The sequence below is a fragment of the Pongo abelii genome, chromosome 7 (genome assembly GCF_028885655.2).
Source record: "Pongo abelii isolate AG06213 chromosome 7, NHGRI_mPonAbe1-v2.0_pri, whole genome shotgun sequence".
Classification (NCBI taxonomy): domain Eukaryota; kingdom Metazoa; phylum Chordata; class Mammalia; order Primates; family Hominidae; genus Pongo; species Pongo abelii.
Genome location: NC_071992.2, coordinates 8,420,071 through 8,445,686, shown reverse-complemented (window position 1 = coordinate 8,445,686; position 25,616 = coordinate 8,420,071). Strand labels below are relative to the sequence as shown.

At 53.0% G+C, this 25,616-nt stretch overlaps 4 protein-coding genes across 4 annotated transcripts in view; 1 reads left to right on the top strand and 3 right to left on the bottom strand.

The window, feature by feature from the left end:
- The window catches only part of LOC134761888 (chitobiosyldiphosphodolichol beta-mannosyltransferase-like), a 966,630-nt gene that overhangs the window by 404,588 nt on the left and 536,426 nt on the right, over nt 1-25,616 (top strand). The window lies entirely within an intron of this gene.
- On the bottom strand, nt 4,199-7,183 carry LOC129047616 (protein FAM90A5-like). The gene is made up of 4 exons (XM_054519125.2): nt 7,064-7,183; nt 6,399-6,598; nt 5,832-5,940; nt 4,199-5,252 (listed from the first exon to the last, which is right to left on the bottom strand). Exons 1-4 carry the CDS (start codon nt 7,181-7,183, stop codon nt 4,290-4,292), a joined length of 1,392 nt encoding a protein of 463 aa, XP_054375100.2. The 3' UTR covers nt 4,199-4,289.
- Nucleotides 11,730-14,714, bottom strand: LOC134761901 (protein FAM90A5-like). The gene is made up of 4 exons (XM_063726500.1): nt 14,595-14,714; nt 13,930-14,129; nt 13,363-13,471; nt 11,730-12,783 (listed from the first exon to the last, which is right to left on the bottom strand). The coding sequence occupies exons 1-4, from the start codon at nt 14,712-14,714 to the stop codon at nt 11,821-11,823; spliced, it is 1,392 nt and encodes a 463-aa protein (XP_063582570.1). The 3' UTR covers nt 11,730-11,820.
- LOC129047676 (protein FAM90A5) lies at nt 18,791-22,244 on the bottom strand. The gene is made up of 4 exons (XM_054519174.2): nt 22,125-22,244; nt 21,460-21,659; nt 20,893-21,001; nt 18,791-20,313 (listed from the first exon to the last, which is right to left on the bottom strand). Exons 1-4 carry the CDS (start codon nt 22,242-22,244, stop codon nt 19,351-19,353), a joined length of 1,392 nt encoding a protein of 463 aa, XP_054375149.1. The 3' UTR covers nt 18,791-19,350.

Below are 25,616 nucleotides of genomic sequence, written 5' to 3'. Positions count from 1 at the left end.
CTTAGGTCTATCACGATTCACTCCGGTAGAAGACCCGATGATTCTAGCTCCCTGACGGACAGAACGATCGAAGCCACAGGGCATGGCCTATGTCACCCTTTGGCAGGTCTGTTTGAAATCAGGGATAAGGGACGCTTCCCGTCACAACTTGAATCGCTACTCTTGCCATTTCATTAGGCGACTTCCAAACACAAATTCATAGAGAGAAGTTATCTTCCTCTCTACCACAATAGCAGGTGATGGTCTTTCCTGTTCTAGCTTTCTGCCTTTCGCTCCAGCCCCTCTTTATTTATTGTTCTGGTATTTTACACATGCCACACGAATTCATCTAAACAAACAGTGAACACGTGCCATATCGTATCGATTTCTTACACGGCTGAAGGGCAAACCACCCTTTTTTTTCCAAAGTCCTTTTTCCATTTACCCACCCATTCAGCGTGCTGCAGTTCATTTCTTTTCGCATTCCCATCTTGGTCTTATCCCACCCATGGAGACGGAAATGTTTTCTCGTTTTCTCTTCCAAGAATTACTGGAAACGAGAGCAAGCACATCCTACCCCATCAGCAAGCCCCAGTGTGATCGGTTTCTTTCAGTCTCCTTTGTCTCTTTTCCCCCCACCCCTCAGGGATTGCGGGAAACAAACAACTGTTCAGTGAAACGAACCTGAAATTACCCGTCTACTTTCTTTCCCCGGCTGGCGCTGAGATGGGCAGGTGCTGGAGCAGCCCCGCTGGAAGCGATGCAGCATCCACGAAGACGGAGGAAGGGGCGGAGAGGGACCTCTGCTTTCCAGGCTGCCTTTTATACTGCCTCTGGTCACCTGACGTGGAACGTACCCTAACCTAATCAGTTACATGCACCTTAATTACCATTAACTTAATCCAATCACATGACCCGGAAAGGTCTGTCTGCACAGCCCACTCTAAGATCATGTCCACTGCTGACAGACATTCTAAAACCTAGGTGTACAGCTGCAAGCTTTGAAGAATAGATGTTCCCCGTCAGACATGTAACACTGGTGCCTGTACCCCTGTCTTCTTTTCCATCTTTTTGTTTTTTTGTTTTGTTTCGTTTTAAAAAATGTGGTAAAACAGACCCCTTTTAATTGGACCGTATTTACTATATCTCCACGTAGGCCTCAGTATCAGCAAGGAGATTCTCCTTGACATGCAGTCACGGCCATGATCCATCTTCAGAGCTTCTCTTTCTTCCCCACCGTAAGTCTGTCAGCAGAGAACCCTGACAACACCCTCATGTGTTTTCTCCTCCAGGAGGCGCTTGGAAACCACCGTGAATTGGACTGCACTGGGGAACACAGATGAAGAAAGTCAACACCGCTTTGTCCTTCAGTGCCTGGCTCCTTTTTCAGCTGGTCTTGCCACTCCAGGCATTATGCCTGAGAAGTCTCCTGGACGCCTCTGAGGCTCTAATTCCCTGGGTCCCATTGCCATTTCTCTGGATTTGCGAAGATCCACCGGACCTCCTGTGGAACTCCCGTGTCGGTGAACTTTTGTGCCACGACCCTTAATTCTGCCCATGGTCATCTGCACCTGCACGAGTTAGGGTCCATGTCCCTTGGACGGGAAGAGACAGGCAGGAGTCGGAATGCTGAAGCAGCACACTGGGGCGTTTTCTCATGTAGCCCAAGTGACCCCATGGTCTTCTTGAGCTTTGGAACCAGTCGCGTCCCCCTTGACACTGCACCCGACTCCCAGTTTCTCAATCTTGTTGGCCCTCCGGCGATCTCCCGTTGGATGAATTGCACCTGCTGAGACTCGATTCCCCTTTGAGTTGCGCTTCATTAATTATTCATGATTCAGGTTGGAAGCCGTGCTTACGACCCCCTGTGGCCGTTCTCTGAGCTTTCTGGTCTCACATCGTTTCCTTCCACCCTCTTTGGTTCATTGTGGTCATGCTCCTTCTGCTGTCAGAGGAGCAGAGAGTTGATCTTATGGATTCTGGATACGGATACTTTCTAGGTGATCTGGATAATCAAGATAATGACCCTCATCAGCGGTGCAAAGGGAGCAGCCATTTGGTGTGTCTCAGAAAATCCCGCTCCGTTCCGAGGCCTCCTAGATGTGGAATCCCGCTCAGAGTTGTTCCCAGGTCAGAGAATGGAGATAGCCTGTGCATGATGGGATATCCCTGCCTAGATCTTTCAGTGAGTCTCTACCTCAGCTACTCTTAGGATCAGGGGGAGAACCATGGAAAGGCCCGGTGTCAGACATCCGGAAAGAAGACGGGATGAATGTTTTACCTCGGAAGGACATCCCAAATCTGGGAGTTAACTTCAGCTTTGCTGGGGTCTATTTGGCCAATGAAACTCTGCCTGGTTCGTTCGCACATCCGGAAGCCACTTCACGGGGGCCGTCGTAACTGGGGCCACACATTTGGCATCGGCAGTTGAGCCAAATGGGGACCCGTGGTGCAAGCAACCCTCCCCACGTGTTAGCGTGCGTGAGACTCAGTTGGCGGAATTTTACTAGGTGCGTGTCGGTAGAGTGGGGCTGAGGTTTTCTTGCTCCTGTGGATGGATAAGAAGTCAAAGGTCCTGCCCAGCCCTGCGGTGCCCTCAGTCAACTCTGTTTCGGAGACATAACGATTTGGGTTGCTAACAAGTCAAGAAATTTTCAAGCCCTTGGATGTAGGGAAAAGAAAGAGAGATCAGACTCTCACTGTGTCTATGTAGAAAGGGAAGACACAAGAGACTCCATTTTGAAAAAGACCTGTACTTTAAACAATTGCTTTGCTGAGATGTTGTTAATTTGTAGCTTTGCCCCAGTCACTTTGCCCCAGCCGCTTTGACCCAGCTTGGAGCTCACAAAAACCTGTGTTCTATGAAATGAAGGTTTAAGGGATCTAGGGCTGTGCAGGACGTGCCTTGTTAACCAAATGTTCACAAGCAGTATACTTGGTAAAAGTCATTGCCACTCTCTAGTCTCAATAAACCAGGGGCACAATGCCGTGGCAAGCCGCAGGGACCTTTGCCCTTGAAAGCAGGGTATTGTCCAAGGTTTCTCCCCATGTGATAGTCTGAAATATGGCCTCGTGGGATGAGAAAGACCTGACTGTCCCCCAGCCTGACACCCGTAAAGGGTCTGTGCTGAGGTGGATTAGTAAAAGAGGAAAGCCTCCTGCAGTTGAGATGGAGGAAGGCCACTGTCTCCTGCTTGCCCGTGGGAACCGAATGTCTCGGTGTAAAACCCGATTGTACCTTTGTTCAACTCTGAGATAGGAGAAAAGCTGCCCTGTGGCGGGAGGCAAGACATGTTTGCAGTAATGCTGCCTTGCTATTCTTTACTCCGCTGAGATGTTTGGGTGGAGAGAAACATAAATTTGGCCTACGTGCACGTCCAGGCAGAGTACCTTCCCTTGGACCTAATTATGATATAGATTCCTTTGCTCACATGTTTTTTGTTGACCTTCTCCTTATTGTCACCCTGCTCTCCTACTACCTTCCTTTTTGCTGAAATAATGAGAATCGTAATCAATAAAAACTGAGGGAACTCAGAGGCCGGTGCCGCTGCAGGTTCTCGGTGTGCTGAGTGCCCGTCCCCTGGACCCACTGTTGTTTCCCTATACTGTGTCTCTGTGTCTTACTTCTTTTCTCCGTCTCTCATCCCACCCGACTAGAAACACCCACAGGTGTGGAGGGGCAGGCCACCCCTTCGCTTGGAAAATCAGTTAAACACAAACACGGAATGAGAGTCAAAAGACATTATGTCATCTTTTTGAGAATTTTATTCACTTCAAAACCAATGAAACACACATATTTACAAAGGCATTCCAGAGCCCAGTTTTCGAGGCTGAGGAAAGACCCCGAGAGCGCTTTGCACAGCACGCTTCACAGCGTCCGAAACACTGCTCTCAGGGCGGGGCACAGCGGGAGGGCTGCACCTCTCAGGGTTCCCTAACTTTTCCCTTATTCAGTCATCTAGAGAGCAAATACACAGTAGTTCCCCAGTTTCCTATTGACGTCCCAGCGGAAGTCTGACTCCTGCGCGTCAGGCAGTTTCTGAGGCAACGAATCACTGGCACGGAAGCTTTTCCTGGCGCGTTTCCGGATACCCATGCGAACTACAATGTCCCTCACCAGAATTCAAGGAGGCAGAGTCCCCGCATCTGCTCCCTGCCTGGCCTGGGCTCCCACATCCACAGAGGCGCCGCAGCCGGGGAGCTTCGGAGTCACCGCACAGAGTCTGCTCCGTGCTCTGCCGCTCCTCAGTCCCACAGTCCCCTCCAAGTCACGGGAGCTGGAGGCCAAGGAGCCCCTGCCACCTGCAGTCTCACTCCAGGTCAGAATCGCTGTCCTCTGAGGAGGAGGAAACCCGAAGGTCCTCATAGAGGACGCTCGGTGGGACACGAACACAGGGACCCTCGGACTTCTCTGAGACACGAGGGCTCTGAGCGAGGAAGGCTCCCGGCTTCTCAGGAGAGTGAAATGTGGGGGCTGTCAGGAGGCTGGAGCTCCAGCATCCGTTTTCCAGTCTCCGGAAGAGCACTCTGAGAGGCTGGGCCGGATCATAGCTGGCCGCTGGGTGATGGGACATGGTGCAGGCCTGGGCAGTAGGCAGGCAAGGTCTGCTGTGCGGTGGCTGCCGGTCGACGCTGGGAACCTGGGCGGGTGTCCTCCTGCCCATCTGGGGCGACCTACTTGGTCCAAGTTCCGTTGCGGCTGGCGGAGGTTGCAGATTCTCCGGGGCCCCCAGCTCAACTCCCTGGGTGGCGTTTTCGGGGATCTGGAAGCGACCCAGTCTCGGTTTCTTGGGGAAGTTCGGGCAAGCCTGAATCGGAGCCTGCGCAGGTCTCTTGGCTCCTGGCCTGAAGCTGAGATTGGAGCCGAGGCCCAAGCCCTGCGTGGGGGCTGGTGGGCAGGGCTGTGAGGTCACCGCAGGAAGCTGGTCTTGTGCCTGGGGGCTGATGGCCTGGAGCAGGCCGTGGGTTTTGGAGGCGGCCTGGGGAACTTCTCGGCAGCCACCCTCAGGGCTGCTGTGTGTCGGCTTCACCACGAGGAGAGGCTCGGGGCCCTGGTGCCTCACTGCAGGCTGAGGGATGTCGGCCGCAGCCCCTGTCTGTCTTTCCTTTGCTCCAAGACTTGAGGAGGAGCTCCGACTGGCTTTTCTGAGGGGAGACAGTGAAGCCAAGGCGGAGCCCCTGTCAGACATTTGGGTAGCTGAGCGATCAGTGAGGACAGGGTCCACGCGCGGCCTCTTACTGGTTGCGTGGACCGGCATTGGCCCGCTTGCAACCTGAAAGAAAGGAAACAACACAGGTTAGAAGTTCCTCAGCGTGGAGCCGACATGAAAATCAACCACATCCAAAGACAAGGTGCACACGCCATGAAATTCTTAGTACAGTATCGACAGGCGGTCCTTGGAAGTAGGGACAGACCCTCCACCTGAGTGCTGATCAGGACAAGACACATGAACCTCCACTCAGCCTTCCATGAAGTGGAACGGACTAATGCCCTTCTGAAGGCAGGTTGGTGGCTCAAGGGTACTCAGGACGTCTTCTCTGAAAACATGCATGTTCCTGAGTTTAGCCTTCTCCGTGTTTGGGGCCTCCGAGGGACTAATTTCCTCATGCCGCTGGGAACATGTTGTTGGCAGGCTTGCCATAATTGGACAGAAAGAAAGCAGCAGGAAATAGGGCATCTTCAGATGCCTTCGCCTGGAATCAAATGGACCCGGAAGGATCGTGGAGTCCCCGACCCCGAGAAGGCAAGAAAGAGGGGTTCCCCGATTCCCTCCCGCAGATGGGAAGCTGAAAGGAAATCAACCAGGGTGACCTAGAGGAGAAAAAGACCAGGGGCCCAGGGTGACACTCACCCTCAGATAATCCGAAGATTCCGTGGATCCTTTTCGATTTGGCAGCGGCTTCTCTGGAGGTTTGCCGGAAAATATGTGGAGGAGAGCCTTCCTCTGCGGGTCTTGTTGCCTGCAGAAGAGAAAAAGGTCAGGCCGTGGCCCCTGGTTTTCCCCAGGAGACAGGGAGAACCCTGTCCGGGGCCCAGTCCCATTCCGTGTTTTGTGATACACAAATGGACATCTGGTGCCATTTCCGCCTCTGCCCCTTCCCTCACGTGCCAACCTTTCCATCCTCCAGGTGGCCCTCTAGGCTTCCCAACTAAGGACTGTGATTTGGATCCCATTGCTTTTCTCGCCGTCGTGGGGAAACTGCACGAAGCGCCCCCGCCTCTCCCCGTCCCTGAATCTCCCAGAGCCAAAGGAGCTCCTGGGTGTGGAACCCCGGAGGAAACGGAGCTCCGGTCTATTTCTCTGCAGCGTTCCTTCCCTGGCCCAGAGACGGAAAGGCACACGCTGTGCAGGTGCAGAGACACCATGTCCTTAGGAGGCACTACCCTGAGAGTGGTGAAAACCCCTCCCTCTGCTCACCTTGGTCTCTCTTCCTTCTCTCCCTTATCCTTCTTCAAGGGCCCCGGCTTCGCTTCAATCCGGGGCTTCCACGGCTTCAGGTTTTCCTTCCCTTCCTTTTTCCCAAAGGTCTGTGGAACCAGGGCTGCGTTCCAGCACTTCATGGGGCACCTGGTACTTCTGGCCGTGTGGCCAAAGGCCCCGCAGTTTTTGCACTTGAGCTGTGGGTGGAAAGGAAGTGATGTCAGTGAGTGAGCTGAAGCCACGGACTGTGAATTCAGAGCTGAATAAGGATTCTAAAGAGGGGACACCGGCATGGGGGCCGTTAAGTGCTGGGAGAGTTCGGATACGATGTTCTCTCCCAAAGCCCATGTGACGGAGGAACTCTAAAAGGAAGGACTCAAGGTTCTAAGGGGCACGATGGTGAACCCGATGTCAACAACACGGCCAAACGTGGCTACACAGGATTCCAAGTAGAAAGGGAGGTTGCTCCCAAGAGTCTCTCAAGGGACCTGTGGGGCGGGGGAGGAGGTCCCAAGCCACGCCCACCTTGGACGGGAAAAGCAGCCTGGGTGGTGGTGACAGAACTCTTTGGAATCCAACCCAGTATCTGAGGACCGTGTTACACCCCCTCCCCCCGCTCCCACCCCCACCCCGATACCCAAGAGATCCAGGGCTAGACTTACCCTGGGGTCTTCTTCATCGGGCGGGGGAGCCCTTGGCCCAACTGGGGCCCTCCGCTGCTTCTGGAGGGTCTGGGCTCGCACGAGTCTGTTTGCCCCGGTTTTGGGGTCACGACGTGCCATCGTCTTCATCCCCTGGGGGTTTTATGACCGCCTTTTTCAGGGGTTGATTGTTGGGTCACCTGAAACACACACAAACACACACATGTCGATGGTTAAGCACATTGGATATTCACACACCCACAGGAAGCCCCCAGCTAACTCCTTGCCGGTGTGGTGATGAGCAGACCTCACCACCAGTCGTTCAGATCTGTGGAAAGCAATGTGCTGTGTGCATCCTCAGATATTGTGTGTTCCTCTGCCATGATTACCTAGTCCAAGAGTAAACCTCGCCTGCCACAGGGCCCGTGGCCTAGGTATGGGGAGTGGAGCTTTCAACCCCAAACAAACAACTGATTCTGGAGACTGGACTTAGGTCTATCACGATTCACTCCGGTAGAAGACCCGATGATTCTAGCTCCCTGACGGACAGAACGATCGAAGCCACAGGGCATGGCCTATGTCACCCTTTGGCAGGTCTGTTTGAAATCAGGGATAAGGGACGCTTCCCGTCACAACTTGAATCGCTACTCTTGCCATTTCATTAGGCGACTTCCAAACACAAATTCATAGAGAGAAGTTATCTTCCTCTCTACCACAATAGCAGGTGATGGTCTTTCCTGTTCTAGCTTTCTGCCTTTCGCTCCAGCCCCTCTTTATTTATTGTTCTGGTATTTTACACATGCCACACGAATTCATCTAAACAAACAGTGAACACGTGCCATATCGTATCGATTTCTTACACGGCTGAAGGGCAAACCACCCTTTTTTTTCCAAAGTCCTTTTTCCATTTACCCACCCATTCAGCGTGCTGCAGTTCATTTCTTTTCGCATTCCCATCTTGGTCTTATCCCACCCATGGAGACGGAAATGTTTTCTCGTTTTCTCTTCCAAGAATTACTGGAAACGAGAGCAAGCACATCCTACCCCATCAGCAAGCCCCAGTGTGATCGGTTTCTTTCAGTCTCCTTTGTCTCTTTTCCCCCCACCCCTCAGGGATTGCGGGAAACAAACAACTGTTCAGTGAAACGAACCTGAAATTACCCGTCTACTTTCTTTCCCCGGCTGGCGCTGAGATGGGCAGGTGCTGGAGCAGCCCCGCTGGAAGCGATGCAGCATCCACGAAGACGGAGGAAGGGGCGGAGAGGGACCTCTGCTTTCCAGGCTGCCTTTTATACTGCCTCTGGTCACCTGACGTGGAACGTACCCTAACCTAATCAGTTACATGCACCTTAATTACCATTAACTTAATCCAATCACATGACCCGGAAAGGTCTGTCTGCACAGCCCACTCTAAGATCATGTCCACTGCTGACAGACATTCTAAAACCTAGGTGTACAGCTGCAAGCTTTGAAGAATAGATGTTCCCCGTCAGACATGTAACACTGGTGCCTGTACCCCTGTCTTCTTTTCCATCTTTTTGGTTTTTTTGTTTTGTTTTGTTTTAAAAAATGTGGTAAAACAGACACCTTTTAATTGGACCGTATTTACTATATCTCCACGTAGGCCTCAGTGTCAGCAAGGAGATTCTCCTTGACATGCAGTCACGGCCATGATCCATCTTCAGAGCTTCTCTTTCTTCCCCACCGTAAGTCTGTCAGCAGAGAACCCTGACAACACCCTCATGTGTTTTCTCCTCCAGGAGGCGCTTGGAAACCACCGTGAATTGGACTGCACTGGGGAACACAGATGAAGAAAGTCAACACCGCTTTGTCCTTCAGTGCCTGGCTCCTTTTTCAGCTGGTCTTGCCACTCCAGGCATTATGCCTGAGAAGTCTCCCGGACGCCTCTGAGGCTCTAATTCCCTGGGTCCCATTGCCATTTCTCTGGATTTGCGAAGATCCACCGGACCTCCTGTGGAACTCCCGTGTCGGTGAACTTTTGTGCCACGACCCTTAATTCTGCCCATGGTCATCTGCACCTGCACGAGTTAGGGTCCATGTCCCTTGGACGGGAAGAGACAGGCAGGAGTCGGAATGCTGAAGCAGCACACTGGGGCGTTTTCTCATGTAGCCCAAGTGACCCCATGGTCTTCTTGAGCTTTGGAACCAGTCGCGTCCCCCTTGACACTGCACCCGACTCCCAGTTTCTCAATCTTGTTGGCCCTCCGGCGATCTCCCGTTGGATGAATTGCACCTGCTGAGACTCGATTCCCCTTTGATTTGCGCTTCATTAATTATTCATGATTCAGGTTGGAAGCCGTGCTTACGACCCCCTGTGGCCGTTCTCTGAGCTTTCTGGTCTCACATCGTTTCCTTCCACCCTCTTTGGTTCATTGTGGTCATGCTCCTTCTGCTGTCAGAGGAGCAGAGAGTTGATCTTATGGATTCTGGATACGGATACTTTCTAGGTGATCTGGATAATCAAGATAACGACCCTCATCAGCGGTGCAAAGGGAGCAGCCATTTGGTGTGTCTCAGAAAATCCCGCTCCGTTCCGAGGCCTCCTAGATGTGGAATCCCGCTCAGAGTTGTTCCCAGGTCAGAGAATGGAGATAGCCTGTGCATGATGGGATATCCCTGCCTAGATCTTTCAGTGAGTCTCTACCTCAGCTACTCTTAGGATCAGGGGGAGAACCATGGAAAGGCCCGGTGTCAGACATCCGGAAAGAAGACGGGATGAATGTTTTACCTCGGAAGGACATCCCAAATCTGGGAGTTAACTTCAGCTTTGCTGGGGTCTATTTGGCCAATGAAACTCTGCCTGGTTCGTTCGCACATCTGGAAGCCACTTCACGGGGGCCGTCGTAACTGGGGCCACACATTTGGCATCGGCGGTTGAGCCAAATGGGGACTCGTGGTGCAAGCAACCCTCCCCACGTGTTAGCGTGCGTGAGATTCAGTTGGCGGAATTTTACTAGGTGCGTGTCGGTAGAGTGGGGCTGAGGTTTTCTTGCTCCTGTGGATGGATAAGAAGTCAAAGGTCCTGCCCAGCCCTGCGGTGCCCTCAGTCAACTCTGTTTCGGAGACATAACGATTTGGGTTGCTAACAAGTCAAGAAATTTTCAAGCCCTTGGATGTAGGGAAAAGAAAGAGAGATCAGACTCTCACTGTGTCTATGTAGAAAGGGAAGACACAAGAGACTCCATTTTGAAAAAGACCTGTACTTTAAACAATTGCTTTGCTGAGATGTTGTTAACTTGTAGCTTTGCCCCAGTCACTTTGCCCCAGCCGCTTTGACCCAGCTTGCAGCTCACAAAAACCTGTGTTGTATGAAATGAAGGTTTAAGGGATCTAGGGCTGTGCAGGACGTGCCTTGTTAACCAAATGTTCACAAGCAGTATACTTGGTAAAAGTCATTGCCACTCTCTAGTCTCAATAAACCAGGGGCACAATGCCGTGGAAAGCCGCAGGGACCTCTGCCCTTGAAAGCAGGGTATTGTCCAAGGTTTCTCCCCATGTGATAGTCTGAAATATGGCCTCGTGGGATGAGAAAGACCTGACTGTCCCCCAGCCTGACACCCGTTAATGGTCTGTGCTGAGGTGGATTAGTAAAAGAGGAAAGCCTCCTGCAGTTGAGATGGAGGAAGGCCACTGTCTCCTGCTTGCCCGTGGGAACCGAATGTCTCGGTGTAAAACCCGATTGTACCTTTGTTCAACTCTGAGATAGGAGAAAAGCTGCCCTGTGGCGGGAGGCAAGACATGTTTGCAGTAATGCTGCCTTGCTATTCTTTACTCCGCTGAGATGTTTGGGTGGAGAGAAACATAAATCTGGCCTACGTGCACGTCCAGGCAGAGTACCTTCCCTTGGACCTAATTATGATATAGATTCCTTTGCTCACATGTTTTTTGTTGACCTTCTCCTTATTGTCACTCTGCTCTCCTACTACCTTCCTTTTTGCTGAAATAATGAGAATCGTAATCAATAAAAACTGAGGGAACTCAGAGGCCGGTGCCGCTGCAGGTTCTCGGTGTGCTGAGTGCCCGTCCCCTGGACCCACTGTTGTTTCCCTATACTGTGTCTCTGTGTCTTACTTCTTTTCTCCGTCTCTCATCCCACCCGACTAGAAACACCCACAGGTGTGGAGGGGCAGGCCACCCCTTCGCTTGGAAAATCAGTTAAACACAAACAAGGAATGAGAGTCAAAAGACAATACGTCATCTTTTTGAGAATTTTATTCACTTCAAAACCAATGAAACACACATATTTACAAAGGCATTCCAGAGCCCAGTTTTCGAGGCTGAGGAAAGACCCCGAGAGCGCTTTGCACAGCACGCTTCACAGCGTCCGAAACACTGCTCTCAGGGCGGGGCACAGCGGGAGGGCTGCACCTCTCAGGGTTCACTAACTTTTCCCTTATTCAGTCATCTAGAGAGCAAATACACAGTAGTTCCCCAGTTTCCTATTGACGTCCCAGCGGAAGTCTGACTCCTGCGCGTCAGGCAGTTTCTGAGGCAACGAATCACTGGCACGGAAGCTTTTCCTGGCGCGTTTCCGGATACCCATGCGAACTACAATGTCCCTCACCAGAATTCAAGGAGGCAGAGTCCCCGCATCTGCTCCCTGCCTGGCCTGGGCTCCCACATCCACAGAGGCGCCGCAGCCGGGGAGCTTCGGAGTCACCGCACAGAGTCTGCTCCGTGCTCTGCCGCTCCTCAGTCCCACAGTCCCCTCCAAGTCACGGGAGCTGGAGGCCAAGGAGCCCCTGCCACCTGCAGTCTCACTCCAGGTCAGAATCGCTGTCCTCTGAGGAGGAGGAAACCCGAAGGTCCTCATAGAGGACGCTCGGTGGGACACGAACACAGGGACCCTCGGACTTCTCTGAGACACGAGGGCTGTGAGCGAGGAAGGCTCCCGGCTTCTCAGGAGAGTGAAATGTGGGGGCTGTCAGGAGGCTGGAGCTCCAGCATCCGTTTTCCAGTCTCCGGAAGAGCACTCTGAGAGGCTGGGCCGGATCATAGCTGGCCGCTGGGTGATGGGACATGGTGCAGGCCTGGGCAGTAGGCAGGCAAGGTCTGCTGTGCGGTGGCTGCCGGTCGACGCTGGGAACCTGGGCGGGTGTCCTCCTGCCCATCTGGGGCGACCTACTTGGTCCAAGTTCCGTTGCGGCTGGCGGAGGTTGCAGATTCTCCGGGGCCCCCAGCTCAACTCCCTGGGTGGCGTTTTCGGGGATCTGGAAGCGACCCAGTCTCGGTTTCTTGGGGAAGTTCGGGCAAGCCTGAATCGGAGCCCGCGCCGGTCTCTTGGCTCCTGGCCTGAAGCTGAGATTGGAGCCGAGGCCCAAGCCCTGTGTGGGGGCTGGTGGGCAGGGCTGTGAGGTCACCGCAGGAAGCTGGTCTTGTGCCTGGGGGCTGATGGCCTGGAGCGGGCCGTGGGTTTTGGAGGCGGCCTGGGGAACTTCTCGGCAGCCACCCTCAGGGCTGCTGTGTGTCGGCTTCACCACGAGGAGAGGCTCGGGGCCCTGGTGCCTCACTGCAGGCTGAGGGATGTCGGCCGCAGCCCCTGTCTGTCTTTCCTTTGCTCCAAGACTTGAGGAGGAGCTCCGACTGGCTTTTCTGAGGGGAGACAGTGAAGCCAAGGCGGAGCCCCTGTCAGACATTTGGGTAGCTGAGCGATCAGTGAGGACAGGGTCCACGCGCGGCCTCTTACTGGTTGCGTGGACCGGCATTGGCCCGCTTGCAACCTGAAAGAAAGGAAACAACACAGGTTAGAAGTTCCTCAGCGTGGAGCCGACATGAAAATCAACCACATCCAAAGACAAGGTGCACACGCCATGAAATTCTTAGTACAGTATCGACAGGCGGTCCTTGGAAGTAGGGACAGACCCTCCACCTGAGTGCTGATCAGGACAAGACACATGAACCTCCACTCAGCCTTCCATGAAGTGGAACGGACTAATGCCCTTCTGAAGGCAGGTTGGTGGCTCAAGGGTACTCAGGACGTCTTCTCTGAAAACATGCATGTTCCTGAGTTTAGCCTTCTCCGTGTTTGGGGCCTCCGAGGGACTAATTTCCTCATGCCGCTGGGAACATGTTGTTGGCAGGCTTGCCATAATTGGACAGAAAGAAAGCAGCAGGAAATAGGGCATCTTCAGATGCCTTCGCCTGGAATCAAATGGACCCGGAAGGATCGTGGAGTCCCCGACCCCGAGAAGGCAAGAAAGAGGGGTTCCCCGATTCCCTCCCGCAGATGGGAAGCTGAAAGGAAATCAACCAGGGTGACCTAGAGGAGAAAAAGACCAGGGGCCCAGGGTGACACTCACCCTCAGATAATCCGAAGATTCCGTGGATCCTTTTCGATTTGGCAGCGGCTTCTCTGGAGGTTTGCCGGAAAATATGTGGAGGAGAGCCTTCCTCTGCGGGTCTTGTTGCCTGCAGAAGAGAAAAAGGTCAGGCCGTGGCCCCTGGTTTTCCCCAGGAGACAGGGAGAACCCTGTCCGGGGCCCAGTCCCATTCCGTGTTTTGTGATACACAAATGGACATCTGGTGCCATTTCCGCCTCTGCCCCTTCCCTCACGTGCCAACCTTTCCATCCTCCAGGTGGCCCTCTAGGCTTCCCAACTAAGGACTGTGATTTGGATCCCATTGCTTTTCTCGCCGTCGTGGGGAAACTGCACGAAGCGCCCCCGCCTCTCCCCGTCCCTGAATCTCCCAGAGCCAAAGGAGCTCCTGGGTGTGGAACCCCGGAGGAAACGGAGCTCCGGTCTATTTCTCTGCAGCGTTCCTTCCCTGGCCCAGAGACGGAAAGGCACACGCTGTGCAGGTGCAGAGACACCATGTCCTTAGGAGGCACTACCCTGAGAGTGGTGAAAACCCCTCCCTCTGCTCACCTTGGTCTCTCTTCCTTCTCTCCCTTATCCTTCTTCAAGGGCCCCGGCTTCGCTTCAATCCGGGGCTTCCACGGCTTCAGGTTTTCCTTCCCTTCCTTTTTCCCAAAGGTCTGTGGAACCAGGGCTGCGTTCCAGCACTTCATGGGGCACCTGGTACTTCTGGCCGTGTGGCCAAAGGCCCCGCAGTTTTTGCACTTGAGCTGTGGGTGGAAAGGAAGTGATGTCAGTGAGTGAGCTGAAGCCACGGACTGTGAATTCAGAGCTGAATAAGGATTCTAAAGAGGGGACACCGGCATGGGGGCCGTTAAGTGCTGGGAGAGTTCGGATACGATGTTCTCTCCCAAAGCCCATGTGACGGAGGATCTCTAAAAGGAAGGACTCAAGGTTCTAAGGGGCACGATGGTGAACCCGATGTCAACAACACGGCCAAACGTGGCTACACAGGATTCTAAGTAGAAAGGGAGGTTGCTCCCAAGAGTCTCTCAAGGGACCTGTGGGGCGGGGGAGGAGGTCCCAAGCCACGCCCACCTTGGACGGGAAAAGCAGCCTGGGTGGTGGTGACAGAACTCTTTGGAATCCAACCCAGTATCTGAGGACCGTGTTACACCCCCTCCCCCCGCTCCCACCCCCACCCCGATACCCAAGAGATCCAGGGCTAGACTTACCCTGGGGTCTTCTTCATCGGGCGGGGGAGCCCTTGGCCCAACTGGGGCCCTCCGCTGCTTCTGGAGGGTCTGGGCTCGCACGAGTCTGTTTGCCCCGGTTTTGGGGTCACGACGTGCCATCGTCTTCATCCCCTGGGGGTTTTATGACCGCCTTTTTCAGGGGTTGATTGTTGGGTCACCTGAAACACACACAAACACACACATGTCGATGGTTAAGCACATTGGATATTCACACACCCACAGGAAGCCCCCAGCTAACTCCTTGCCGGTGTGGTGATGAGCAGACCTCACCACCAGTCGGTCAGATCTGTGGAAAGCAATGTGCTGTGTGCATCCTCAGATATTGTGTGTTCCTCTGCCATGATTACCTAGTCCAAGAGTAAACCTCGCCTGCCACAGGGCCCGTGGCCTAGGTATGGGGAGTGGAGCTTTCAACCCCAAACAAACAACTGATTCTGGAGACTGGACTTAGGTCTATCACGATTCACTCCGGTAGAAGACCCGATGATTCTAGCTCCCTGACGGACAGAACGATCGAAGCCACAGGGCATGGCCTATGTCACCCTTTGGCAGGTCTGTTTGAAATCAGGGATAAGGGACGCTTCCCGTCACAACTTGAATCGCTACTCTTGCCATTTCATTAGGCGACTTCCAAACACAAATTCATAGAGAGAAGTTATCTTCCTCTCTACCACAATAGCAGGTGATGGTCTTTCCTGTTCTAGCTTTCTGCCTTTCGCTCCAGCCCCTCTTTATTTATTGTTCTGGTATTTTACACATGCCACACGAATTCATCTAAACAAACAGTGAACACGTGCCATATCGTATCGATTTCTTACACGGCTGAAGGGCAAACCACCCTTTTTTTTCCAAAGTCCTTTTTCCATTTACCCACCCATTCAGCGTGCTGCAGTTCATTTCTTTTCGCATTCCCATCTTGGTCTTATCCCACCCATGGAGACGGAAATGTTTTCTCGTTTTCTCTTCCAAGAATTACTGGAAACGAGAGCAAGCACATCCTACCCCATCAGCAAGCCCCAGTGTGATCGGTTTCTTTCAGTCTCCTTTGTCTCTTTTCCCCCCACCCCTCAGGGATTGCGGGAAACAAACAACTGTTCAGTGAAACGAACCTGAAATTACCCGTCTACTTTCTTTCCCCGGCTGGCGCTGAGATGGGCAGGTGCTGGAGCAGCCCCGCTGGAAGCGATGCAGCATCCACGAAGACGGAGGAAGGGGCGGAGAGGGACCTCTGCTTTCCAGGCTGCCTTTTATACTGCCTCTGGTCACCTGACGTGGAACGTACCCTAACCTAATCAGTTACATGCACCTTAATTACCATTAACTTAATCCAATCACATGACCCGGAAAGGTCTGTCTGCACAGCCCACTCTAAGATCATGTCCACTGCTGACAGACATTCTAAAACCTAGGTGTACAGCTGCAAGCTTTGAAGAATAGATGTTCCCCGTCAGACATGTAACACTGGTGCCTGTACCCCTGTCTTCTTTTCCATCTTTTTGTTTTTTTGTTTTGTTTCGTTTTAAAAAATGTGGTAAAACAGACCCCTTTTAATTGGACCGTATTTACTATATCTCCACGTAGGCCTCAGTATCAGCAAGGAGATTCTCCTTGACATGCAGTCACGGCCATGATCCATCTTCAGAGCTTCTCTTTCTTCCCCACCGTAAGTCTGTCAGCAGAGAACCCTGACAACACCCTCATGTGTTTTCTCCTCCAGGAGGCGCTTGGAAACCACCGTGAATTGGACTGCACTGGGGAACACAGATGAAGAAAGTCAACACCGCTTTGTCCTTCAGTGCCTGGCTCCTTTTTCAGCTGGTCTTGCCACTCCAGGCATTATGCCTGAGAAGTCTCCTGGACGCCTCTGAGGCTCTAATTCCCTGGGTCCCATTGCCATTTCTCTGGATTTGCGAAGATCCACCGGACCTCCTGTGGAACTCCCGTGTCGGTGAACTTTTGTGCCACGACCCTTAATTCTGCCCATGGTCATCTGCACCTGCACGAGTTAGGGTCCATGTCCCTTGGACGGGAAGAGACAGGCAGGAGTCGGAATGCTGAAGCAGCACACTGGGGCGTTTTCTCATGTAGCCCAAGTGACCCCATGGTCTTCTTGAGCTTTGGAACCAGTCGCGTCCCCCTTGACACTGCACCCGACTCCCAGTTTCTCAATCTTGTTGGCCCTCCGGCGATCTCCCGTTGGATGAATTGCACCTGCTGAGACTCGATTCCCCTTTGAGTTGCGCTTCATTAATTATTCATGATTCAGGTTGGAAGCCGTGCTTACGACCCCCTGTGGCCGTTCTCTGAGCTTTCTGGTCTCACATCGTTTCCTTCCACCCTCTTTGGTTCATTGTGGTCATGCTCCTTCTGCTGTCAGAGGAGCAGAGAGTTGATCTTATGGATTCTGGATACGGATACTTTCTAGGTGATCTGGATAATCAAGATAATGACCCTCATCAGCGGTGCAAAGGGAGCAGCCATTTGGTGTGTCTCAGAAAATCCCGCTCCGTTCCGAGGCCTCCTAGATGTGGAATCCCGCTCAGAGTTGTTCCCAGGTCAGAGAATGGAGATAGCCTGTGCATGATGGGATATCCCTGCCTAGATCTTTCAGTGAGTCTCTACCTCAGCTACTCTTAGGATCAGGGGGAGAACCATGGAAAGGCCCGGTGTCAGACATCCGGAAAGAAGACGGGATGAATGTTTTACCTCGGAAGGACATCCCAAATCTGGGAGTTAACTTCAGCTTTGCTGGGGTCTATTTGGCCAATGAAACTCTGCCTGGTTCGTTCGCACATCCGGAAGCCACTTCACGGGGGCCGTCGTAACTGGGGCCACACATTTGGCATCGGCAGTTGAGCCAAATGGGGACCCGTGGTGCAAGCAACCCTCCCCACGTGTTAGCGTGCGTGAGATTCAGTTGGCGGAATTTTACTAGGTGCGTGTCGGTAGAGTGGGGCTGAGGTTTTCTTGCTCCTGTGGATGGATAAGAAGTCAAAGGTCCTGCCCAGCCCTGCGGTGCCCTCAGTCAACTCTGTTTCGGAGACATAACGATTTGGGTTGCTAACAAGTCAAGAAATTTTCAAGCCCTTGGATGTAGGGAAAAGAAAGAGAGATCAGACTCTCACTGTGTCTATGTAGAAAGGGAAGACACAAGAGACTCCATTTTGAAAAAGACCTGTACTTTAAACAATTGCTTTGCTGAGATGTTGTTAATTTGTAGCTTTGCCCCAGTCACTTTGCCCCAGCCGCTTTGACCCAGCTTGGAGCTCACAAAAACCTGTGTTCTATGAAATGAAGGTTTAAGGGATCTAGGGCTGTGCAGGACGTGCCTTGTTAACCAAATGTTCACAAGCAGTATACTTGGTAAAAGTCATTGCCACTCTCTAGTCTCAATAAACCAGGGGCACAATGCCGTGGCAAGCCGCAGGGACCTTTGCCCTTGAAAGCAGGGTATTGTCCAAGGTTTCTCCCCATGTGATAGTCTGAAATATGGCCTCGTGGGATGAGAAAGACCTGACTGTCCCCCAGCCTGACACCCGTAAAGGGTCTGTGCTGAGGTGGATTAGTAAAAGAGGAAAGCCTCCTGCAGTTGAGATGGAGGAAGGCCACTGTCTCCTGCTTGCCCGTGGGAACCGAATGTCTCGGTGTAAAACCCGATTGTACCTTTGTTCAACTCTGAGATAGGAGAAAAGCTGCCCTGTGGCGGGAGGCAAGACATGTTTGCAGTAATGCTGCCTTGCTATTCTTTACTCCGCTGAGATGTTTGGGTGGAGAGAAACATAAATCTGGCCTACGTGCACGTCCAGGCAGAGTACCTTCCCTTGGACCTAATTATGATATAGATTCCTTTGCTCACATGTTTTTTGTTGACCTTCTCCTTATTGTCACCCTGCTCTCCTACTACCTTCCTTTTTGCTGAAATAATGAGAATCGTAATCAATAAAAACTGAGGGAACTCAGAGGCCGGTGCCGCTGCAGGTTCTCGGTGTGCTGAGTGCCCGTCCCCTGGACCCACTGTTGTTTCCCTATACTGTGTCTCTGTGTCTTACTTCTTTTCTCCGTCTCTCATCCCACCCGACTAGAAACACCCACAGGTGTGGAGGGGCAGGCCACCCCTTCGCTTGGAAAATCAGTTAAACACAAACACGGAATGAGAGTCAAAAGACATTATGTCATCTTTTTGAGAATTTTATTCACTTCAAAACCAATGAAACACACATATTTACAAAGGCATTCCAGAGCCCAGTTTTCGAGGCTGAGGAAAGACCCCGAGAGCGCTTTGCACAGCACGCTTCACAGCGTCCGAAACACTGCTCTCAGGGCGGGGCACAGCGGGAGGGCTGCACCTCTCAGGGTTCCCTAACTTTTCCCTTATTCAGTCATCTAGAGAGCAAATACACAGTAGTTCCCCAGTTTCCTATTGACGTCCCAGCGGAAGTCTGACTCCTGCGCGTCAGGCAGTTTCTGAGGCAACGAATCACTGGCACGGAAGCTTTTCCTGGCGCGTTTCCGGATACCCATGCGAACTACAATGTCCCTCACCAGAATTCAAGGAGGCAGAGTCCCCGCATCTGCTCCCTGCCTGGCCTGGGCTCCCACATCCACAGAGGCGCCGCAGCCGGGGAGCTTCGGAGTCACCGCACAGAGTCTGCTCCGTGCTCTGCCGCTCCTCAGTCCCACAGTCCCCTCCAAGTCACGGGAGCTGGAGGCCAAGGAGCCCCTGCCACCTGCAGTCTCACTCCAGGTCAGAATCGCTGTCCTCTGAGGAGGAGGAAACCCGAAGGTCCTCATAGAGGACGCTCGGTGGGACACGAACACAGGGACCCTCGGACTTCTCTGAGACACGAGGGCTCTGAGCGAGGAAGGCTCCCGGCTTCTCAGGAGAGTGAAATGTGGGGGCTGTCAGGAGGCTGGAGCTCCAGCATCCGTTTTCCAGTCTCCGGAAGAGCACTCTGAGAGGCTGGGCCGGATCATAGCTGGCCGCTGGGTGATGGGACATGGTGCAGGCCTGGGCAGTAGGCAGGCAAGGTCTGCTGTGCGGTGGCTGCCGGTCGACGCTGGGAACCTGGGCGGGTGTCCTCCTGCCCATCTGGGGCGACCTACTTGGTCCAAGTTCCGTTGCGGCTGGCGGAGGTTGCAGATTCTCCGGGGCCCCCAGCTCAACTCCCTGGGTGGCGTTTTCGGGGATCTGGAAGCGACCCAGTCTCGGTTTCTTGGGGAAGTTCAGGCAAGCCTGAATCGGAGCCTGCGCAGGTCTCTTGGCTCCTGGCCTGAAGCTGAGATTGGAGCCGAGGCCCAAGCCCTGCGTGGGGGCTGGTGGGCAGGGCTGTGAGGTCACCGCAGGAAGCTGGTCTTGTGCCTGGGGGCTGATGGCCTGGAGCAGGCCGTGGGTTTTGGAGGCGGCCTGGGGAACTTCTCGGCAGCCACCCTCAGGGCTGCTGTGTGTCGGCTTCACCACGAGGAGAGGCTCGGGGCCCTGGTGCCTCACTGCAGGCTGAGGGATGTCGGCCGCAGCCCCTGTCTGTCTTTCCTTTGCTCCAAGACTTGAGGAGGAGCTCCGACTGGCTTTTCTGAGGGGAGACAGTGAAGCCAAGGCGGAGCCCCTGTCAGACATTTGGGTAGCTGAGCGATCAGTGAGGACAGGGTCCACGCGCGGCCTCTTACTGGTTGCGTGGACCGGCATTGGCCCGCTTGCAACCTGAAAGAAAGGAAACAACACAGGTTAGAAGTTCCTCAGCGTGGAGCCGACATGAAAATCAACCACATCCAAAGACAAGGTGCACACGCCATGAAATTCTTAGTACAGTATCGACAGGCGGTCCTTGGAAGTAGGGACAGACCCTCCACCTGAGTGCTGATCAGGACAAGACACATGAACCTCCACTCAGCCTTCCATGAAGTGGAACGGACTAATGCCCTTCTGAAGGCAGGTTGGTGGCTCAAGGGTACTCAGGACGTCTTCTCTGAAAACATGCATGTTCCTGAGTTTAGCCTTCTCCGTGTTTGGGGCCTCCGAGGGACTAATTTCCTCATGCCGCTGGGAACATGTTGTTGGCAGGCTTGCCATAATTGGACAGAAAGAAAGCAGCAGGAAATAGGGCATCTTCAGATGCCTTCGCCTGGAATCAAATGGACCCGGAAGGATCGTGGAGTCCCCGACCCCGAGAAGGCAAGAAAGAGGGGTTCCCCGATTCCCTCCCGCAGATGGGAAGCTGAAAGGAAATCAACCAGGGTGACCTAGAGGAGAAAAAGACCAGGGGCCCAGGGTGACACTCACCCTCAGATAATCCGAAGATTCCGTGGATCCTTTTCGATTTGGCAGCGGCTTCTCTGGAGGTTTGCCGGAAAATATGTGGAGGAGAGCCTTCCTCTGCGGGTCTTGTTGCCTGCAGAAGAGAAAAAGGTCAGGCCGTGGCCCCTGGTTTTCCCCAGGAGACAGGGAGAACCCTGTCCGGGGCCCAGTCCCATTCCGTGTTTTGTGATACACAAATGGACATCTGGTGCCATTTCCGCCTCTGCCCCTTCCCTCACGTGCCAACCTTTCCATCCTCCAGGTGGCCCTCTAGGCTTCCCAACTAAGGACTGTGATTTGGATCCCATTGCTTTTCTCGCCGTCGTGGGGAAACTGCACGAAGCGCCCCCGCCTCTCCCCGTCCCTGAATCTCCCAGAGCCAAAGGAGCTCCTGGGTGTGGAACCCCGGAGGAAACGGAGCTCCGGTCTATTTCTCTGCAGCGTTCCTTCCCTGGCCCAGAGACGGAAAGGCACACGCTGTGCAGGTGCAGAGACACCATGTCCTTAGGAGGCACTACCCTGAGAGTGGTGAAAACCCCTCCCTCTGCTCACCTTGGTCTCTCTTCCTTCTCTCCCTTATCCTTCTTCAAGGGCCCCGGCTTCGCTTCAATCCGGGGCTTCCACGGCTTCAGGTTTTCCTTCCCTTCCTTTTTCCCAAAGGTCTGTGGAACCAGGGCTGCGTTCCAGCACTTCATGGGGCACCTGGTACTTCTGGCCGTGTGGCCAAAGGCCCCGCAGTTTTTGCACTTGAGCTGTGGGTGGAAAGGAAGTGATGTCAGTGAGTGAGCTGAAGCCACGGACTGTGAATTCAGAGCTGAATAAGGATTCTAAAGAGGGGACACCGGCATGGGGGCCGTTAAGTGCTGGGAGAGTTCGGATACGATGTTCTCTCCCAAAGCCCATGTGACGGAGGAACTCTAAAAGGAAGGACTCAAGGTTCTAAGGGGCACGATGGTGAACCCGATGTCAACAACACGGCCAAACGTGGCTACACAGGATTCCAAGTAGAAAGGGAGGTTGCTCCCAAGAGTCTCTCAAGGGACCTGTGGGGCGGGGGAGGAGGTCCCAAGCCACGCCCACCTTGGACGGGAAAAGCAGCCTGGGTGGTGGTGACAGAACTCTTTGGAATCCAACCCAGTATCTGAGGACCGTGTTACACCCCCTCCCCCCGCTCCCACCCCCACCCCGATACCCAAGAGATCCAGGGCTAGACTTACCCTGGGGTCTTCTTCATCGGGCGGGGGAGCCCTTGGCCCAACTGGGGCCCTCCGCTGCTTCTGGAGGGTCTGGGCTCGCACGAGTCTGTTTGCCCCGGTTTTGGGGTCACGACGTGCCATCGTCTTCATCCCCTGGGGGTTTTATGACCGCCTTTTTCAGGGGTTGATTGTTGGGTCACCTGAAACACACACAAACACACACATGTCGATGGTTAAGCACATTGGATATTCACACACCCACAGGAAGCCCCCAGCTAACTCCTTGCCGGTGTGGTGATGAGCAGACCTCACCACCAGTCGGTCAGATCTGTGGAAAGCAATGTGCTGTGTGCATCCTCAGATATTGTGTGTTCCTCTGCCATGATTACCTAGTCCAAGAGTAAACCTCGCCTGCCACAGGGCCCGTGGCCTAGGTATGGGGAGTGGAGCTTTCAACCCCAAACAAACAACTGATTCTGGAGACTGGACTTAGGTCTATCACGATTCACTCCGGTAGAAGACCCGATGATTCTAGCTCCCTGACGGACAGAACGATCGAAGCCACAGGGCATGGCCTATGTCACCCTTTGGCAGGTCTGTTTGAAATCAGGGATAAGGGACGCTTCCCGTCACAACTTGAATCGCTACTCTTGCCATTTCATTAGGCGACTTCCAAACACAAATTCATAGAGAGAAGTTATCTTCCTCTCTACCACAATAGCAGGTGATGGTCTTTCCTGTTCTAGCTTTCTGCCTTTCGCTCCAGCCCCTCTTTATTTATTGTTCTGGTATTTTACACATGCCACACGAATTCATCTAAACAAACAGTGAACACGTGCCATATCGTATCGATTTCTTACACGGCTGAAGGGCAAACCACCCTTTTTTTTCCAAAGTCCTTTTTCCATTTACCCACCCATTCAGCGTGCTGCAGTTCATTTCTTTTCGCATTCCCATCTTGGTCTTATCCCACCCATGGAGACGGAAATGTTTTCTCGTTTTCTCTTCCAAGAATTACTGGAAACGAGAGCAAGCACATCCTACCCCATCAGCAAGCCCCAGTGTGATCGGTTTCTTTCAGTCTCCTTTGTCTCTTTTCCCCCCACCCCTCAGGGATTGCGGGAAACAAACAACTGTTCAGTGAAACGAACCTGAAATTACCCGTCTACTTTCTTTCCCCGGCTGGCGCTGAGATGGGCAGGTGCTGGAGCAGCCCCGCTGGAAGCGATGCAGCATCCACGAAGACGGAGGAAGGGGCGGAGAGGGACCTCTGCTTTCCAGGCTGCCTTTTATACTGCCTCTGGTCACCTGACGTGGAACGTACCCTAACCTAATCAGTTACATGCACCTTAATTACCATTAACTTAATCCAATCACATGACCCGGAAAGGTCTGTCTGCACAGCCCACTCTAAGATCATGTCCACTGCTGACAGACATTCTAAAACCTAGGTGTACAGCTGCAAGCTTTGAAGAATAGATGTTCCCCGTCAGACATGTAACACTGGTGCCTGTACCCCTGTCTTCTTTTCCATCTTTTTGTTTTTTTGTTTTGTTTCGTTTTAAAAAATGTGGTAAAACAGACCCCTTTTAATTGGACCGTATTTACTATATCTCCACGTAGGCCTCAGTATCAGCAAGGAGATTCTCCTTGACATGCAGTCACGGCCATGATCCATCTTCAGAGCTTCTCTTTCTTCCCCACCGTAAGTCTGTCAGCAGAGAACCCTGACAACACCCTCATGTGTTTTCTCCTCCAGGAGGCGCTTGGAAACCACCGTGAATTGGACTGCACTGGGGAACACAGATGAAGAAAGTCAACACCGCTTTGTCCTTCAGTGCCTGGCTCCTTTTTCAGCTGGTCTTGCCACTCCAGGCATTATGCCTGAGAAGTCTCCTGGACGCCTCTGAGGCTCTAATTCCCTGGGTCCCATTGCCATTTCTCTGGATTTGCGAAGATCCACCGGACCTCCTGTGGAACTCCCATGTCGGTGAACTTTTGTGCCACGACCCTTAATTCTGCCCATGGTCATCTGCACCTGCACGAGTTAGGGTCCATGTCCCTTGGACGGGAAGAGACAGGCAGGAGTCGGAATGCTGAAGCAGCACACTGGGGCGTTTTCTCATGTAGCCCAAGTGACCCCATGGTCTTCTTGAGCTTTGGAACCAGTCGCGTCCCCCTTGACACTGCACCCGACTCCCAGTTTCTCAATCTTGTTGGCCCTCCGGCGATCTCCCGTTGGATGAATTGCACCTGCTGAGACTCGATTCCCCTTTGAGTTGCGCTTCATTAATTATTCATGATTCAGGTTGGAAGCCGTGCTTACGACCCCCTGTGGCCGTTCTCTGAGCTTTCTGGTCTCACATCGTTTCCTTCCACCCTCTTTGGTTCATTGTGGTCATGCTCCTTCTGCTGTCAGAGGAGCAGAGAGTTGATCTTATGGATTCTGGATACGGATACTTTCTAGGTGATCTGGATAATCAAGATAATGACCCTCATCAGCGGTGCAAAGGGAGCAGCCATTTGGTGTGTCTCAGAAAATCCCGCTCCGTTCCGAGTCCTCCTAGATGTGGAATCCCGCTCAGAGTTGTTCCCAGGTCAGAGAATGGAGATAGCCTGTGCATGATGGGATATCCCTGCCTAGATCTTTCAGTGAGTCTCTACCTCAGCTACTCTTAGGATCAGGGGGAGAACCATGGAAAGGCCCGGTGTCAGACATCCGGAAAGAAGACGGGATGAATGTTTTACCTCGGAAGGACATCCCAAATCTGGGAGTTAACTTCAGCTTTGCTGGGGTCTATTTGGCCAATGAAACTCTGCCTGGTTCGTTCGCACATCCGGAAGCCACTTCACGGGGGCCGTCGTAACTGGGGCCACACATTTGGCATCGGCAGTTGAGCCAAATGGGGACCCGTGGTGCAAGCAACCCTCCCCACGTGTTAGCGTGCGTGAGATTCAGTTGGCGGAATTTTACTAGGTGCGTGTCGGTAGAGTGGGGCTGAGGTTTTCTTGCTCCTGTGGATGGATAAGAAGTCAAAGGTCCTGCCCAGCCCTGCGGTGCCCTCAGTCAACTCTGTTTCGGAGACATAACGATTTGGGTTGCTAACAAGTCAAGAAATTTTCAAGCCCTTGGATGTAGGGAAAAGAAAGAGAGATCAGACTCTCACTGTGTCTATGTAGAAAGGGAAGACACAAGAGACTCCATTTTGAAAAAGACCTGTACTTTAAACAATTGCTTTGCTGAGATGTTGTTAATTTGTAGCTTTGCCCCAGTCACTTTGCCCCAGCCGCTTTGACCCAGCTTGGAGCTCACAAAAACCTGTGTTCTATGAAATGAAGGTTTAAGGGATCTAGGGCTGTGCAGGACGTGCCTTGTTAACCAAATGTTCACAAGCAGTATACTTGGTAAAAGTCATTGCCACTCTCTAGTCTCAATAAACCAGGGGCACAATGCCGTGGCAAGCCGCAGGGACCTTTGCCCTTGAAAGCAGGGTATTGTCCAAGGTTTCTCCC